Source organism: Cyprinus carpio, chromosome A5 (genome assembly GCF_018340385.1).
Source record: "Cyprinus carpio isolate SPL01 chromosome A5, ASM1834038v1, whole genome shotgun sequence".
NCBI classification, from domain to species: domain Eukaryota; kingdom Metazoa; phylum Chordata; class Actinopteri; order Cypriniformes; family Cyprinidae; genus Cyprinus; species Cyprinus carpio.
Window position 1 is genome coordinate 22,222,123 of NC_056576.1, and position 19,629 is coordinate 22,241,751.

General features: G+C 38.1%; 3 protein-coding genes across 7 annotated transcripts in view; 1 reads left to right on the top strand and 2 right to left on the bottom strand.

Moving 5' to 3' along the window:
- Positions 1 to 8,734, bottom strand: part of LOC109075141 (neuronal tyrosine-phosphorylated phosphoinositide-3-kinase adapter 1-like) — a 43,706-nt gene extending 34,972 nt beyond the window's left edge. The window contains exon 1 of the mRNA XM_042756517.1: positions 7,798 to 8,734. The gene's annotated coding sequence lies outside the window, so the exon portion shown is untranslated. The remainder of the gene's footprint in view (positions 1 to 7,797) is intronic.
- Positions 8,735 to 10,466: 1,732 nt separating this feature from the next.
- LOC109052109 (diacylglycerol O-acyltransferase 2-like) lies at positions 10,467 to 15,982 on the top strand. Its single transcript, XM_019069573.2, has 8 exons — positions 10,467 to 10,948; positions 12,862 to 12,957; positions 13,087 to 13,194; positions 13,699 to 13,769; positions 13,888 to 14,092; positions 14,193 to 14,367; positions 15,045 to 15,229; positions 15,384 to 15,982. The coding sequence occupies exons 1-8, from the start codon at positions 10,933 to 10,935 to the stop codon at positions 15,536 to 15,538; spliced, it is 1,011 nt and encodes a 336-aa protein (XP_018925118.1). The 5' UTR covers positions 10,467 to 10,932; the 3' UTR covers positions 15,539 to 15,982.
- A 23-nt stretch (positions 15,983 to 16,005) lies between these two features.
- On the bottom strand, positions 16,006 to 18,000 carry LOC109107736 (zinc finger HIT domain-containing protein 1-like). Of its 5 annotated transcripts, none has more exons than XM_042756520.1 (5): positions 17,804 to 17,949; positions 17,399 to 17,581; positions 17,199 to 17,278; positions 16,783 to 16,952; positions 16,006 to 16,392 (listed from the first exon to the last, which is right to left on the bottom strand). In XM_042756520.1, the coding sequence occupies exons 1-5, from the start codon at positions 17,823 to 17,825 to the stop codon at positions 16,371 to 16,373; spliced, it is 477 nt and encodes a 158-aa protein (XP_042612454.1). In that variant the 5' UTR covers positions 17,826 to 17,949; the 3' UTR covers positions 16,006 to 16,370. The 5 variants fall into 5 exon arrangements, with proteins under 5 accessions (XP_042612454.1, XP_042612456.1, XP_042612453.1 ...); XM_042756522.1 differs by having other exon boundaries at positions 17,411 to 17,581; positions 17,804 to 17,948; XM_042756519.1 differs by having other exon boundaries at positions 17,798 to 17,944.
- Between the last annotated feature and the right edge of the window lie 1,629 nt (positions 18,001 to 19,629).

The following is a 19,629-nucleotide window of genomic DNA, read 5'->3' on the forward strand; positions in this document are numbered from 1 at the left end:
TTCAATTTTTTTTAAACACTTCAAAACTTTGAGCTTTTATATTGGTGGAATACTGGTGAAATATACACTTCTGTCCACAAAAATGTTGGACATTGTGTGAATGTGTAAATAAAGTAAACCTATGTTGAATCCCCCAAAATGCACATATTAATGGTTTTAATACATTTTAAATACATGTTTTTTAATCATTTTTAAATTCCTTTCTTTTACTGTTATTTTAACTTTTATTATTTTTTTTTAATTTTTTTTTGATTTTTTTAATTCTTTTTAATGTCTTTTTTTGTGAAGTGCTGTGTTGTACTATTGTATTTTGTCTTTTGGGGAAACATATATCACCTGAAATCACAGCTTTTACACAGGTGAGATATTTCTGTCTCCAATATTCACTCTGCTACACATTTTTAGTTCTCCAGCAAACAGATTTGGGTTTTTGTTTTCATCATGGTGGGGGTTTTCCAACTGCTATTTCCTAAACATATTTTTTTAGATTTGTTTAGTTTTAGATTTTCGATCTATATTTCATATATAAGATATTTCTGAAGCCACTTTTTCTTGTGAAAAATGTTTGTGGCTCACCACAACAAAAGTTACTCCAGTTTTTACTATCCTTGTGGGGACATTTGATCCCCACAATTTAAGCTTGACACACACAAATACATATACAATCTTTATGACAGATCAACAATACACCTAATAAATGATAAATATTTAATGAAGTCTGGTCTAAAAATAACCTGCTTTCTCTCAGTCTCTGTATCCAAATTGCTATCTCACACATTAAATATAAGAAACTATACTGCATCTCTGGGCAGCTAAACCAAAATCCCATTGCACTCAACCTGCAGTCTGTCTGTCCAGCTCCATAATGCTGCGTAGAGAGGCTAGCTGTGTCTGATTGCACCGTCTGGAAAACACCCATACATACAAGCAATCGCACACGGAGCACTGCAGCAGACTGCCAATTAGTGAGGAACTGTGGAGGAGCAACCTCTTCCTCATACACAGCACTCATCTGAACATGTGTTTCGAGAAAACACAGTGTGTTTTCTCGAAACAAAGTGCACCATCACCAGGGATTACCACTTAAGCCTTATTCTGCAAGCTGACAAAATATATCCATATTCTAATTCACTCCTCCCTTCCACTGCTGTTTTACTTTGTTCTTCTTCTGTTTTCCGCATCCAATTTTCACTCTCTCTCACTTTATTCACAGAAGCACTCGCTGACCTCCTCTCCCCCTCCTTCTCGCTTCACTCCTTCCCTTCTTCTCTCTCTTTTTCTCTTAGTTTGCCCTTGACTTCATAATGCTCACTGAAATCTGCAGTAATCAAGGTGACATGCTACATACACATGCAAGCCAGTACATATGCAAACATGTGAAGCAAACATGCATCCTGAATGGCGAAGACAAGACAATGGAAAAATGAAATACCCTCTTACGTTGTAGCGTCTGTGTGTTTTTGCATGTGCAATGCTGAAAGCGTTCCTTAAAACAGTCATTAATGTGGCATACTACTCAAAAAAATGTTTGCTTTGGGAAGGAGCATCATGATACTACAGGTACATGCCTACATACGAAAACATATGCAAACAGAAACACACAGCAACACTTACACATGCTAAGCTGGGGCAGACTGTGGAGTAATGGACCCCTTCACATGCTCATCCCAAGGGAAGACTTTGTTTTGGGCATTGCTTTTTATATGGTGTGTGTGTGTATTCTTGCACATCTGTTTCATGTGCTGGGTACACAAGTGAACAAAAGACTTCTCGTCTGAGTGTGTGTCTGCATGTGTGTGCAGAGGTAAGACGAGGACAAGGAGGTGGGTGCTGTGATGACAGAAACAAAAATATTTTCACTGTTAGAGACCTAGAGGCTACTCACCTACACATACATGCTTTACGCATAACAACAACCAAGAATGCACTCCCACAGCCTCATCAGAAAGCCACAACTATGCCATCATTTCTATTAACCCATATTATACTGGATCATTTAACATTATTAATAATATTACCAAAGTGCTCTAAAACGTATATATTTAAATAATTTTTGTTGCATAAATTCATACATTACATTTATAAAAGTATTAAAGTCTATTAATTTATATTTATATTACTGCATATATATTTTAGTTGTTTATTTATTTGCACATTTTTATGGGTTTTAAAGTGCATCCATTATAATAAGAATACATACATATATATATAATATTATAATATATAATAATAATATAATATATATACTTTAATTAAAATTAACACACACAAACAAACGTATGTAACAATAATAATTTAATATTTATGCCAATAAATATTTGAAGTCCAAACAACTCTTTAATTATATAGCCTATATATATATATATATATATATATATATATATATATATATATATATGTATATGCATATGTGTATGTGTATGTCACACACACGGTATATATATATATATATATATATATATATATATATAATAAGCAGCAATATAATAAGTCTGGCAGCTGGCCCACATTATAAAAACATTTTATTATATTAATACATTTTTTTAAAAGTATTTAATTTAAGTATTTAATATTTATATAACTGTTTATATTTATAGCCACAAATTAAATTTTTCTCTGTTCTATAGGTTTATGTAAGCAAAACCATAATTTCTAGTCACCCCTAGGGAACATGCACCTCTGGATGGGAATCACTACCCTAAATTAGCAGAGTATGTAGTAACCTACTCTGCTCCAGTTGTGAAGGACTCCCCCGGTTCACAGCAGCACAGTGCCTGCTTCTGACAGATGCCAGATCTAGCCACATGACACTCCTCCAGAAAAGCAAATCCCCCAAATATTTAGCACAGAACACACAAGCGCATTTAAGCACACACACCCATACACACATAACCATTCCAAAACTCCTCTACCTTTCTTCCATGCTAAAAGCAATAGACTCTCTGACCTGAAAGTGTTTCCATGTTAGACTGCAACAGATATGACATATTATTCAACCAAGACAGAATGAAATGTTTGACTTTTTACATAGCAGAAGCTATTTTAGACCCAGCAGACACAACTCATGTGATGATGTTGTGAATGTCTCTGGTCACTCTTCTGCTGCTTTTAAATTCACTAGAAACCAGGTCCACAAATCTAACTTCAACCATGAAAATGTAATGTTCTCCCGCTTGTTCCCTCTGTCATTATACAAGCTATGCTCTATTGAATCTGAAACACTGATGTTGCTTGTGAGGGTCCCCAATGACGCTGGCCTCTCCTCTTCCATGTTCTTTCTCTTCTGTTCTTTTTTACATTTTTTCCTGTAGTCCTAAGCAAAACATGTTCTTAACTCACCAGATCCAGCGCTCTCTCTTTATCTACAACGATAACTCCAAAGACAGGCAAGTATGTGTACATACAAAAATCCACATAGTTTCTGTCAGATGAAATCTCTAAAACTATACCATTCTTCCATAAGAGCACTATTTTACAGCATTACATTCAAGTGCTATGCTTTACTAACCAAGTTATGCTTTACACTGGTATGCTAAAGCACGTCACTAAAGGAATATTAGTGTGAAATACATGGATCGCTACTCTGCCAAGCATACAGCAAGCCTCAGTGCCTGAAGAGTTCATTCTAATGTACATTTTTCCCTTAATAATTCTGTCTTGCGTCACATTAGAAAATATTCATCTTTATTCATCAGTACTTCTCCACCCACCCTTCCCACATCTCATTGGATTTAAGCCTAAAACAGACATCATACTGTTGCTCAGATGCAAACATGCCATAAAAATTAAATTCGGTCCTTTCAGGAAATCTACAGTGTAAAGCCTGAGCCTGGATCATCCAGACAGACAGACAGAAATAAAGCCTTACCCTAAAAATGAGCTTTACAAGGGAACATCTGTCAAAGTCTAATCAGAGCCACACAAACAGTTACTCCTTCTGTCCAACACACACCACATATTTCTCCTCGGTTTCCTGATAAATCCTGAAGTCTCTTAAGGTCATATGATGTTCTCTCTATCTTGTTCACAATTGCACTTCTGTTCTCTTATTTTCTAATTCCACAGTATTTAGAACTATCTGCTCATTTTATTATTATGTTCATTATAATTATCCCCCTTTTTTTTGCTCTTTGCTCATCTCTCTCCCTTTCCTTCCCACATGCTGTTGTCATATTCTGTTTCATCAAATTAAAAAAAATTAAAAAAAGAAAAAAAAAAAAAAAAAAAATCATGGGAGCTTAGCGACAGTGAGCCGGTTAGAGATGGAAACAGAGAGACAGTAGGTATTCTCTTACCAGCCACTAGAAGTCACTCGTATTGTGTTGCGTGTGTTTGAGTGCAGTTGCTACAGATTTTAGTACAGGAATCTTAAACGGGGAACTGTGGTGGTACTGCAGGGGATCTCATTTTTCAAGACAAATGTTAATATATGAATGCAATATTTTAAAACAATACAATTATAATACCTTATTTGTATTATTTATATGAGGAATCATAAAGTATGTAGATACATTAATACAATACTCCACATATGTTTTTATATAGGCCAAGTTTATAATGCAACAAACAATTTAATACAGTGTCTAAATATCTAAATATAAGTCTATTTATCTATAGTGGGGAAATATTTATTTGATCCCCTGCTGATTTTGTAAGTTTTCCCACTTACAAAGAAATGAAGGGTCTGTATTTTTTATGGTAGGTTTATTTTAACTGATAGAGACAGAATATCAACCAAAATATTCAGGAAAAAAAAAACACATTATATAAAGGTTAGAAATTAGTTTGCATTTCAGTGAGTGAAATAAGTATTTGATCCCCTACCAACCAGGAAGAATTCTGGCTCCCACAGATTGGTTATGTGCCCATGTGGAACACAGATTAGTCCTGTCACTTTAAGAAGTTACTCCTAATGTCAGCTCGTTAGGTGTATAAGACAGCTGTCCACACAATCTGTATCTTCCATTCCAACCTTTCCCACCACCATGGGAAAGACCAAAGAGCTGTGAGATTGTAGGTTTGTAGATATGTTGAATGGTTTAATGGGCTATAAGACCATAGGTTAGTTTGATGGGGAGGAGTGCTGGTGCAATTATTCGGAAAATGGAAGAAATACAAAACAACCATTAATCAGCCTCAGTCTGGAGCTCCGTGCAAGATCTTACCTCATGGGTAAGGATGATCATGAGAAAGGTCCCCCTGCTCAAGAGGGCACATGTACAGGCACGTTTAAAGTTTGCCAATGAACATCTAAATGATTCAGAGAAGGTTTGGGGGAAAGTGCTGTGGTCAGATGAGACCAAAATCGAGCTCTTCGGCATTAGCTCGATTTGCCGTGTTTGGAGGGAGATAAAGGCCGACACGGTTTTGAAGCTCAAAGTGTGCAGAGCGGGCCATCGCCATCTTGGCAACGCGTCCCTGCGTGACTCTCCCGGATAATCGAAAATGGGCAAAAAGGCGGGAGCTGGTTGCTGAAGCCACGCCCACCTAGCACGACTGCATTGTAAGCAGCGGCAATCCACCTGTCACTCAAGTGGCCACGCCCTTAATTATGCAGAACTTTAAGGCTTAATATCATTTAAACCGATGAGATATAAAAAAATTCACCCCCCTCACAGTTGTCATGAAGGGCAAAATTAGCCATATAGACTAAAATCATTTTTTGAACCAGGCTGTAAACATGTTTTTTTTTCTGCTGTAAAGTTGGGCATTTTAACATGAGGAGTCTATGGGATTGACTCCCTTTTGCAGCCAGCCTCAAGCGGTCAGTCGATGAATTGCACTTTTAATCACTTCCTTGTTGGCTTCACGAGAGAGAGCTGGAGGTTGCCGCTCGGTCTTCCAGCATGACAATGACCCAAAATATACCAAGGCAACAAAGCAGTGGCTCAAGAAGCAGCACACTAAGGTCATGGAGGGGCCTAGCCAGTCTCCAGACTTCAATCCCATTAAAAAATCTGTGGAGGGAGTTGAAACTTCGAGTTGCCAAACGACAGCCAAGAAACCTCAAGGATTTAGAGAGGATCTGTAAGGAGGAGTGGATCAAAATCCCTCCTGAGATATGTGCAAACCTGGTGACCGACTACAAAAAACATCTTACCTCTGTGCTTGCCAACAAGGGTTTCTGCACCAAGTACTAAGTCATGTTTTGCTTGGGGATCAAATACTTATTTCACTCACTGAAATGCAAATCAATTTCTAACCTTTATATAGTGTTTTTTTTTTTTTTTTTTTTTTTTTGTTTTATGTTTTTTTTTTTTATATTAAAATATACCTTATATATTCAATTACAGATCCTTCAATTCTTTGTAAGTGGGCAAACTTACAAAATCAGCAGGGGATCAAGTAAATATTTTCCCAACTTATCTATCCATCCTCATTGTAAACACTGTATAAAACTGAAACAGACACACACACGCTTGTTCCCAGGTTTCCAGTTGCACACAATTCTTACAAACATGTACATCCACAGACACATGCAAAATAAAAGCACACTCACACTTGCTTACTTACATAGCCAAAAATACACATAAAAAAACACTCACACATGCTCTCTCTCGCCCTCTCTCTCTCTCTCACACACACACAAACTCTAAACTGAGAACACACCCAGCACTTATTTAAATGCATCACTCCCAAAGGGAAATACACAGTGATACAACTGCTTGATTAATTGATTGATCACCTGAAGGATTGACTGAAGGTCTTGTCATATACATCCTGTATTTGCAAAGTAGCCTATGTTTAATCATGTATGGTAAAACCAAGAAAAATATCTCATAATACCGAAATGGCTCATTAATTAATACCTCCTGTCCTGACTAAGAGAAATTTGGACAGTATTGTTTTAGACTTTTGCTGAAAAGCCTGAAGGTATCCACAGCCCCCAGACAAGGTGGGGCTGGTCTCCTCATGTCTGCAGTGTACTCTAGTCTACACCTCCTCGCCTAACTGGCTTTCCCCGCGCTCACCCCGCCTCTCTTGCTTTTAATACGCGAATAATGTCTCCGGTGGACAGTCTAACTTAGTGCTATTAATAATTACCACACAAGACCGATCTGGAGACCAGGTTCACGCCACAGACATACACACGCACGCAGCCACGCCTCCCATCTACTATCACATCACGACTGTAATAAAATTGGCTGCAGTTGTAGCTCGTCGCACGTGCCATTGGCATTCTGATGCCACCTTCACGCGCGATTCATGCAGACGTTACGTGAGACGAATATTTCTGGAGATACTCGCCGTTATTACAGACCAGGTTACACCACTAATAACCAAATTCTATGAATGGCTAATAGCGAAAATGTAAAATATATTAAAGATAAAGTCTACATCCTTCACATGCTTAATGGAATATCTCATAAAACACCCGTTACGGCTCGTAAAACTCTCGCGTGCACCTGAAGTCGCTCCTCGAGACGCGTCACTTATATACGCTCAGATGATCACAAACCCGCTGCCTTTACACAGTTACTCTTTTACATTGTTTAGGAACTCTGTCTCGTTTAGTGGAGAAAAGATCGACGGGGAAAGTACGGTCTTAAAAGCACAACAAATGTACTGGGTTGTCAATGAAAGCAATATTCATATATTGACATAAACATATTGACATAGGCGCTGGTTAATTCCTCTGTGGGAGATCGTATTGCTTGCCGTTACCAGATGTTTGTAATTATATTTCCACACACAAGTCAATACCAACTGAGTTCGACTTTCGTCACAATTTGTATGATTTAAAAACATCCGCCTTTAGTGTACAGAAAACAAATAGTGCAGAAGAGACTGACTTACATAAACGGTGAGAAGTCGAATAGCAGAGGCCAAGTAGTAAAATCAGACAACAACAAATCCACGCCGGTCTGCTGATGATGACATTGCCCTCTTCGAAGAGGAAAGACGGAGGTGACAGTAATTTCCAACTGTGTCATAAAAGATTAGATGAAAAAATATATGCGAGGAGACCGAGCATCAGTTCGCTGACGGCTGGCTGCTTTTTTGTAAACAACATCCTCATCCCCATTCACCCTCCGCGCGGAGCTCGATGAGAAAGCGCTTCGCTATCCATGGTGCAGTTCACTGCGACGTTAGCGAAGAAGAAAAAAAAACAACCGTTCAAAGCAGGCCCATAGAACCATTCACAAATGCAGTCTGTCAGTGCACACCAACAGCGAGACGACTTCACGGTAATGAATGCAGAGCCCGCAGATAAACAGATACGGCGCACTTCGCGCTGATATTAATATTAATATTCTCGCTTTAGAGCCCGTCGGTCACCGGAGAAGCAGATGCCGAGCTACTGAATCCGTTCTGGTGCGCGCCTCGCTCTCCTGAAATGACGTTGTATCGTGCTGCTGTTTTTGTGAAGGGAGACATTTTCTGCCCTCGCAATACTAAATATAAATTCCACCGACTGTTGTTATGCCGTTGTTGCGTTTACATTCTCATGCCTGCCATTGCCTCCACCGTTTTGACAGCTGATACGACGCACGTATTTACGATTTTTGTCCGGGTTCGCTGTGTGCAGACGTAAGCAGTCTGTCAGCGCGAGGCAAGCGCGCCAACGAACCCCAATACTCCACCAACAACACTGAGGAACATTAGGCTAATATTCCATACCACATAATTTTTCTCATGCTTATCTCTCTTTTCACTTACACATTTGTGTTTAGCCCATTTGAATTTAACATCAAGGCATAACCACCTACTCTCAGTCGTGACAATCACCAAACTCACCTGAAGAGGTACCCTACATCACAGCACTCATCATCACCTACCCATCACAGACCAAGAACAGCTCATTTTTAAAGACAGACCCACTTTTCCCTAAACCTAGGCATTCTCCCTTCTTGCTCTCATGACATCCCCACACTTCCATCACTTTATTATTAGATGTAGCCTACATGATCCCCTGCATGTGCTATCCATGCAGGCGTGAGAAAACTTTGGGATTTGAGCAAGAGACAAGTGAGGGAGAAATGTGAGAAGTGATACTTGAAGACAAACAATAAAAATAACAGTACTCACACTTCAAGATGGCGTAGAGTCATTGTGTCATCACACATTTAATTGGAGTAGCTCATGTGCATACGGCACGAGATTGCACAGAAATAATTGGGAAGCATATAACCATTTATCAGTAATGAGCCACAATTTGCCTTTACACACAAAAAAAGAACTTGGTACACTGAAGACAGAATATGTTGCCCCTCAACATCAGCTGAGTAATGAGTAAATCTATATGTGAACACTATATATTGGTGTCATAGGCATTTGCTAATCCAGACTGTTTCATGTAATATATGCTTGAGTTCAAACAGCATAGAAATTTGGTTGGTCCTGATCTGGTGAGGCCCGGCTGCATCATTGACCACAGAGACTTTGATTTGTGAAATCACAGGTCCAGATTCAAGTGTAAATCATGAAAATGTATATACAGTATAATCAATAAATAAATAGTGATACCTTTTGTGTTTGTGATTACATGAATATGTATACAAATATAATAGAACAGACACAAGACAATGCAATAGACTTGTAAACATGAATTTATACAAATGATGCACAGTTTGAGATATTTCTGTATGGGATATATGAAATGGGTTATTATTCCTCAAATGACTGCTCAATTCTTTCACTTTATGTAAGATTTAATGTACAATTTTCATTATTAAATGGCAACTCTTGTAAGTGACTTAATGGTGAATAATATTTTTTTTTAATTCTTTTTGTCAATCAGTTGAACTGGTATGCACAAAACTGAACAAATCATTATCAAGACATGAGTTTAATGGAAATCTTAAAATTAAGGCTAATTATCCTATAATCTATATTCTTAATCTATGGCTAAATATACTACTTTGCCAAATTTTGATGGACAACAACCAGAGGGGTTCAAATCAAACAGATAAACCAAAGGAGGTATAAACAAAGGAGCACAACTTACAATAATACAATAAGATAACACATTGTGAAATATAAGATGAACTTCAGCTTCTTAACTTTGGTTGAGTCCATTGCATTCTAATGATTCGTGTTTTTATTGCATTTGTATAGGTAAGTGCTTTTCACAAATATCTTATTAAAGAAGCTTTACAGAAAATGCATTAAGAGTGATCTGTTATCAGAGCTGACTGACAAAGTAATGTTTCTGCAGTTAGTAATATATTCATATGAATGTAGAGACCATGAACAAATGAAAGAAATTATTAGTCTACATGTTGTTATCATAACTGCAATATAAGGAACATTTGGCAGTTTTGTATGTTACTATAAAAGAACTCTAGAAGAATAGACCTATTTACAACAAAATTTGTATATCAATCTCTAAGGTTCATCTTTTGACTAGAAAAACAGGTTTGACTCGTTACAAAAGAGAGATGACGCGATATTTCCTGTGAGCACTAGGCAACTATTTTAAAGGCATCGGTTGTGCGCGCCGCACTGCACGCACAGTCGCTCTACCCCCCTACAAATGTCCGCATGCGCGCGAGGAGCGTTCATTCAACCAAACCGCGCCGCTGGCCGTTCCGTGTAACAGGAATATTTAAACGATATCTCACGATTTCATGTCTTATTTTGACACAAGAGTAGGCTTTTGTGGCGTTTTTGTTGCCTATGCGTGACAACAAAGACTCGAAATGCGTTCTTTGTTGTTTACGAACGATTCATGTTAAAGCAAAGGGTGACTTAAACGAATTTCAGTCATGCGGACGCGGACTCGTAAGTGGTTGGAGATAAACACCAGATAGCCAGTCCTGAAAGTGACCACATACATTTACAATGACGCGATTAGAGAGTGAATCGTTATCTGTTTGACCAACTGAACCGATCAAAGTGCAAACAAGAGAAACAAGAGAGGTTTCTATCAGGGAAGGTGGGGAAGAGGAATCTTTTGCTACAGGGATCACCAAAAAAATTGGCCACTTAATGGGAACAGAAAACGGTAGGCTCTTACGAATCTCATCATGGTAACCTTACAGGATTTGACTGGAGAGGTTATAACACATCTGAAAATGGTTTAAAATGTAACTTTAACCGAAAGGTTTAAAAGTTTTAAATTCTGTATCTAACACCTTAAATCTGGTTAAACTGTAGGCCTAAATGTTTAAATATCATTATTGTATTGGTGTGTCGTAACGCTAAACTTTGCAAGTATGCTGACTTAGTACACATATATATTTCAAAATGTAAAAAACAAATGCAACTGTGGATTTGAATTGCGGGAAGGTCACATTACTCAACCTCATGCCCTAAGTGGGGTCAAGATGTCAGATTGTACATATTAAAATGATACTTGCTTAGCCTATTTATACCTGAAACAAGTTGGTTTCGAATATCACGTTTGAAATATGACCATTTAATGATTAATGAGAAGCATTCTGGGATAACTCTGTACATCAATAATGATATAAAATGGCTATCTCTGAAGTTCTATAATCAGGTTTGTGATGCTGATAAGCACTATAAAGACATAGGTTGTAAAATAGAAAGCTGCATGCTAAATTAAAATGAATTAAAACCTCTTTTTACTGATTTTCACAGTAATTGTAAGTAACAATATAATCATATATTATCTGGATGCATATAAATTTATAACAAGTTACTGTAAAATATTATTATTTTTTTAATCTATTTTTTTCCCACTGTGTATGGTAAGCAAACCTACTGCTAACCAATTTCTGAAATAGCATTCCTATCCAATACTAATACTGTTTATGTATACCCAAAGTCTGCATCTTTGCTAATTGAGGAACAATATGGCGTCAAACACATTGTTTTTGCAAATAAACAAACCTTTTAAAATGTTCAGGAGCTTTACCTCAGTTGTCAGCAAACTAAATGATGGGGGTCTGCTGCTCCAACAAGTTAGTGCACACATCCCAGGTGCAACAGGTCACAGAAGTAGGTCCAGGTTCACTGCTGAACTTCAAATTGCACTTACACCTACTGCTCCCAGAAATGAATTTAGTGGAAATATAAGGGCTTTTTCCCCCTCAAATTTTACAAAAAAACACAACATTAGAGGAAAATCTGAACTATTATGGCTGTTATAAAAAAAAAATAATCCCTCAAATTTATACAAAAAACATAAGTGAAAAAATCTGAACAATTATGGCTGTTATAAAATCAAATCAAACAGCTGTAAATAATTGTCAAGATATAACATAATAAAGGAACTGCTGAATTAACTAGATGGTTCTTATGTTAGATTATACAGCTCACTATTGTCCATATACTCATGTCCAGTTTAGAAGTTCAGTGTTCGTTAAAAAAATCTATTATATTAGCTAAATCACTCACTTTTGAAACTGAGACAGGAATTACAGATGTCAGACAGCTGGGTTACTAGCATCTGCAGAGACACTAAACCCATAACTACAAAATGGTCTGTAACAGAATATAATAAAACGCATTGATAAAACAGATATTCACTACAGGCCATTTTTGTGTCCCCATATTTTAGATATATGGGGCATTTTTGTGATTTCCTGTGGCCTTTTTTGTGCTGAGTCCTAACTAATTTCTGATCGTTTTTGGTTTGGTTTGGCCTTTTTTGTGATTTAACCTTGTATGACACAGAGAATCTGACAACTGATGTCTCCGCTGCCTTCACAGGTTCAGGTCACTGGTTCAAAGACTTGAACCTGGTTGCAAATATTTTTCTTACCCCAAATGAATTAAAATGAGACATTTGACAAAGTCTTTTTTAACACAGTAATTTTAGTGAATTAGACGGCCTGCTCAAATAACAACATTTCCTCTGGGGTGACGCGTGATCAGCAGTAAAACACTGAGAAGAATGTGTGACCAACCTTAATCTGTTTCGCCTTCTCTGTTTTGTCCTCTTTTTCTCAGTTTCAGAGTTAAAGGGGAAGGAGGACAAGTCACATTGGAAGGAGTTAATCGAGGATATAAGTGTTTTACAATGGGTGTTTTCATTCCTGTTTTTAGGTGAGACCTGTTGCACACACACACACAAAAAAGTTACTTTTGGGTGCTAAATAGGAATTTCCATGATGCTTGTGTGTCAGATTGACACTGTAACATTATCACTAATTCTCTGTGTGTGTGTATATGCAGGAGCGGCCTGTCTGCTGCTGATGATCTATTTAATGTTCACCTCACTGTGGCTCATTCCCACACTCTACTTCTCCTGGCAGATCTATGACTGGCATACACCTGAAAGAGGTCAACCCATCACTAGAACACACATTTCTGTTCTTAACAGTCACAAAATGTGTTACACACATAAACACATGTGGATGGTTAAATGGATAGTACACCTAAAAATGAAAATGCTGTCATCATCATTTACTCACTCATGTTGTTACAAACCTGTATGACTTACTTTTCAGGTTTTGATAAGACATTCTGAGAACTTTTCCGAGAAATGTCTGTGGTGCTTTTTGGTCCAAGTCAATGGTCACCAAAACTGTTTTTTTTTTTTTTTTTTTCTTCCAAATATCTTTTCTGCTCCATAGAAAAAAAAAAACTTAAGCCATACAGGTTTGGAAAGACACGGGGTTGAGAAAATGATCAGAGTTGTCCTTTTTAGGTGACATATCCAATCTAAACTCACAGATTGACCTAAGAAATTATAAATCCATTTAATTCTTAAAACAGCCAGCTTTCACTGTCTTTGTATTTCACAAAATATTGTGTCAAAATGTTGATATTTTCTCTGTCCACTAGGTGGCAGACGAACAAAATTTGTGCGAAACTGGGAAGTATGGAAACACTTCAGAGACTATTTTCCTGTGAAGGTAAACATTATACCCAGAAACTGACTAACAACAGTTGTTCTTCAACTTCAGCTCTTGAATCTTTTGTGCACCCCACCCATTTTTTCTCTCTATCCTCTTTGACTTTCTATTCCTTCAGCTGGTAAAGACTGCTGAGTTGAATCCCAGTAAGAACTATATTATGGGTTGTCACCCCCATGGCATCATGTGTGTGGGAGCCTTCTCATGTTTCAGCACAGACCGTGATGAATTTGCGGGAACCTTTCCTGGTATACGCCCCGTGCTTGCAATCCTGGCTGGACTTTTCCGCCTTCCTCTCTTCAGAGAGTATATTTTAACCGCAGGTCAGTAAAACAAGAGCTAAAGTGAGACTTAAAGAAAGAGATGATGTTGAGAACATTTTGAAAAGGATGTAGTGTTTCTCCATCTATTTCTCATTCTCAGGTCTGTTGCCTGTCAGTAAGGAGAGTTTAGATTACTTGCTGAGTCGTACCGGTGTGGGTAACGCTGTGGTCATCATCATTGGTGGGGCAGAGGAATCACTTACCTCGTCTCCAGGAGTAAACACTGTAGTCATGAAACACCGGAAGGGTTTTGTAAGACTGGCCCTTGAACACGGGTGAGGAAGAGACACAAACAAGACAAGAAGATTGACTGAAATAAACCTCTAGTTTAAACCAGTGGTTCTCAACCAGTGATCGGGACCCACTATGGGGCCTCAGCAAACTTCCAAGGGGGCCACCAGATGACTAAAAGTATTCAAATTAGTATATTACTATTCATACAATGAATATACAAATTCATATACTTCTTTTTATTATTATTAATAAATTAAAACAATTAACTCATAAAGCTCAAAAAATCTTTTTGTTTTTATTTTTGTATTTTAATATTTAACTCATAAAAAGAAAATGAAAATGGGGCCTTCGATCCCAAAAAGACTCTGGTTTTAAATAGTAAGAATTACAAATAATACAATGTACTCTCGATCCAAAAAGGTTAAGAACCACTGGTTTAAACCTGCAAATTTCGATCCAAAAAGGTTAAGAACCACTGGTTTAAACCTGCAAATTACCAGTGAATTTACATGATTCTTCTTGCCTTTCTTGATGTGATTCACTGCTCAAAATAGAGGATGGAAATCATTTTAACTAGAAGGGAAGTTAATTGATTAAAAAAAGGTGTGGGAACCCTGAAAACTTTAACATGTAATAACATACAAACATAAGCAGCAACTGCCAACTTATGAAATACTGATCACATTTTAACATGATTACATCTCTGCTGTTCACTCAGGGCTGACCTGGTTCCCGTGTACTCCTTTGGTGAGAACGAATTATTCCAACAGGTGGTTCTATCTGAGGGCAGCTTGGGTCGACGGCTGCAGGCTCTTTTTAAGCAGATTATGGGTTTTGCTCCGTGTCTCTTCACTGGGGGGCGCTGGCTGCTTCTGCCATACAGACGTCCTGTCACCACTGTAGGTAGGTTCAAAACACTTGCATTTCACTACATAATATTTGCTTAATACTTATTGTTTTTGTAAAGTTAATGTATAGAACTGCCAAGCTGTTATTCAGATAGTACAAGTAGCACATTTTGGTATGTATGAATGCAGTGTACCTTTGTCTCTTTCAGTGGGCTGTCCCATTACTGTGCCTCAGGTTGACAGTCCATCTCAGGAACAGGTGGATCATTACCACAGTTTATACATGAAGGCTCTGTCTGAACTTTTCCACAAACATAAAACCAGCTGCGGACTGGCGGACACACATGAGCTGCGCTTCATATAGAATTGTTGGAAAGCACAAAGTTATTGAAACAGCTGAGAAACATACTTATTTGGGTATTGTTTTCATGTGTTTTTTTTTTTTTTAGCATTTTGGTTCTCCCAAATGATGCTCAAAGCACAAAGTGAACCGAATGAATGCAATTTGGGGTCCAAATCAGAATGATGCTCATATGGAGCTGTATATAATGTGCTGTAAATGAAAAAAACTTTAGTCTAAGGATTTGCCATCTTTATCACAGTGATGAAACACTGGAAATTTAAAACATGTTAGTGTGTGAAGAGTATTGAGGGGAAATGGTGTGAAAATATCATTTCCAGCTCATAATTATTTTTAATATCAGAAATATGGATGATTTATACATGTATTTTGACGCTTTTATCTTAAATACATCAGTGGCATTTTCAAGCGCACTGCAAAGTCTTAAAAATACATCTCTTCTTGCAAAAACAGATCATAAAACAAGCACATTTTTACCACTTGTAGTCATTTATTTGTATCAGAAAACACAATTTTATAGCAATAAGATAAACATGTACACATATTTACATACAAAAGCAATAATTTTTGTTAAATTACAAAACTTCATATACAAAAACTTTTGTTAACTGCTGCAGCTTCCTTTAATTATGATACAGAAATCCGTGAATAGGCATTTTGCTTTTTAAAGATGTTGTTTTAGCAGTCAGGTCTAAGGCTTCTAGTGATTTACAGCTCAACATGTTTATTGTGCAGACAATTGACTGGGATGCTTCTGAGGAACATAAACTCGTAAGTGTCCATTTTGACCCATAAGCTTGTTTTACTTTTGATAGGAGTTCAGTTGAGGAACAAATCATACCGTCCACTTTAGACACCTGAAAAGATAAGGAGCACAATTTACACTTATTTCATCTTCCCCAGTCCTATTTAGTTTAACATAGTATTCAATCTATTTTAATGGTGTTTCATTTTGATCTTAAATGGATATTGAAAATTCTGTCCTCATTTACTTAACCTAAACCTTTATAACTTTCTTCTTCTCGGAAAACATTCTTCAAAATAACTTCTTTTCCACAGAAAAACAAAGTGATACAGGTTTGGAAACAACATGAGGTAAACAATGACAGAATTTTCATTTTTGGGTGAATTGTTCGATTAACGTCACCTTTTCTTGTGATAACACAATTGTTTGTGTTGGTATTATCTGGTCTTACTTTTGAGGAATAGTGCTACCTCCCACCCACACGTGTGAGCGAGTGCGTTACCTGGTCTCGTGGTGTGTTCCTAAACATCGGACACAGCAGTAGCGAGCTCCACATGACACACAGGTGTAGTTTGATGGGAAGCCGCACACTGCACAGAAATGTCGCTGGGGAAACTTAGAGGGCTCAGCACATGCAGTCAGATAGTTTGGACCCTCACTGACACTCAAGTCCTGAAAGAACAAAAGAGAGAGAGAAAGAGGTACAAAACATAAATCCAGGACTCCAAAAAAGAGACGAAGAAACTATTTTGTTTAAGCCTAGATTTAGAACTAATAATTTTACATCGTGTACATGCATTTTACTATTGAGGCCTTTTTTTCTTTTTTTGACGTTTTATGACATTCACCCAAGAAAAGTGTGAGTGTTTCTCTCTGGATGTTTCTCAGCACGCAGTTCGAGTGAGTGGCATGCGTTACCTCCTCCTCCAGAAGAGCCTGGAAGTTTTTGCGGAACCTCTGTTTAAAATGATCACCCCTTGTCTTCTTCCTCCGCTTGCCTAAATCAGAATCCATCAGGCGAGAACAATAAAGACAAACACAACTGTCACCGTCGGATACAGTTCGTAAAGAAGGATTTAATTCGAGCATGAGGATTGGGACTGATGCATAACACCGACTCGATTCGTTACCGGATTCGTTGCTCTCGTCGAACTGCGGCAGCCGCTTGACGAGCTGCGGGAGGCTCGCGTGAGGGTCGTCCTGGAAATTGTCTTTCTCGAGCGCCTCGAGCTGGCGGGTTAAACGGCGCTGGCGCGTCGCGCTGTCCAGCACGCGCCGCTGGTTGGGATCCTGCGAGCGGACTGAGGAGGACAAGTCGTCTGAATGTGAACTACAGCTGGATTTACATGATCATACAATAGCAATGCATAACAAGACTGTTGGCATGTTTGGCCGCAAATTATGAGAAACGAAGGGATGGGAACAGATTGACAAGCATTGCAATTAATTAATTAATTAATTTATGCCATGCGGTTTTATAAGTCAAAGGATAGGCTACAAAAATCTACTTAACGCACGGTTACCGGTTGTTTTCTTCTCCGCCATGCCCGGAAGTTTAAAATGAGAACCAGATTGTTTTCTTCTTGATTTGTGGTGGTTCTCAATCTGCTCGCGCGCTACTGACCTCTAGCGAACTGCTGTGCAATGATCATCTGGCTAAAACCGTTAGCAGGTGCATCTCAATAAATTAGAATGTCTTGGAAAAGTTCATTTGTTTCAGTAATTCAACTCAAATTGTGAAACTCGTGTATTAAATAAATTCAATGCACGCAGACTGAAGTAGTTTAAGTCTTTGGTTCTTTTGATTGTGATGATTTTGGCTCACATTTAACAAAAACCCACCAATTCACTCTCTCAAATTAGAACACTTCAACAATTCACATTTTTAGTGAATTGTTGGCCTTCTGGAAAGTATGTTCATTTACTGTACATGCACTCAATACTTGGTAGGGGCTCCTTTTGCTTTAATTACTGCCTCAATTCGGCATGGCATGGATGTGATCAGTTTGTGGCACTGCTGAGGTGGTATGGAAGCCCAGGTTTCTTTGACAGTGGCCTTCAACTCATCTGCATTTTTTGGTCTCTTGTTTCTCATTTTCCTCTTGAAAATGCCCCATAGATTCTCTCTTGGGTTCAGGTCTGGTGAGTTTTCTGGCCAGTCATGCACACCAACACCATGGTCATTTAACCAACTTTTGGTGCTTTTGGCAGTGTGGGCAGGTGCCAAATCCTGCTGGAAAATGAAATCAGCATCTTCAAAAAACTGGTCAGCAGAAGGAAGTATGAAGTACTCCAAAATTTCTTGTTTAACGGGTGCAGTGACTTTTGTTTTCAAAAAACACAATGGACCAACACCAGCAGATGACGTTGCACCCCAAATCAACACAGACTGTGGAAACATAAAACTGGACTTCAAGCAGCTTGGGCTATGAGCTTCTCCACCCTTCCTCCAGACTCTAGGACCTTGGTTTCCAAATGAAATACAAAACTTTCTCTCATCTGAAAAGAGGACTTTGGACCACTGGGCAACAGTCCAGTTCTTCTTCTCCTTAGCCCAGGTAAGACACCTCTGATGTTGTCTGTGGTTCAATAGTGGCTTAACGAGGAATACGACAACTGTAGCCAAATTCCGAAATAGGTCTGAATTAGTAGTAGAACTGGCTGCTAGGTGGCGCTGTCACGAAAAAATAGGGTCCTAGAAATCCTTGACCTATTCTCTTCGAGGTCCACTAGGGGGCCTCAATGCAACAATCTCAGCCTTTTGAAGATAAACTCAGCAAGAAACAATATATTTCGTGTATTTTGATGATTTTCAAATATCCCACCAGTGTTAATTTAGTTGACGAATAATTTTCGTCATAACTGTCGTCAACAATTTTTTTTTCCACCGACAACAACGAGATGATAACGAACTTAAACTCTTTTTGAATGACAAAAACTATGACAAATCTATTGACATTTTCTTCCACGAATAAAAACGAGCCGAAAATGTTAGGGAGGGACGATTTTGGAAGAGATTCTTTCAGAACGAATCTGCTGCGTGGTTCGGACTCGGAGGTTAGATAGGTACATATGAACCGGCGGGACATAGCCTACTGTAAGATAACATACACTTGCTGCACGTCGGACAGCAGCCTAATTTAGTTGCTATTGTCCAAGTCATTGATGTTAAACAAGCAACAAAAGAAAGACAGAAAATCACACACTGCTCTTGAGTGAAAAACTTTAGTCGCCACAAAAATTAATTTCAGTTTATTTACATAAATATGTCTGCTTGAAAGAATGAAGAATATGGTAAGCAAGTTGCTATGAAGAATGCATAATTAGCCCATATAACCATTGTGATTTC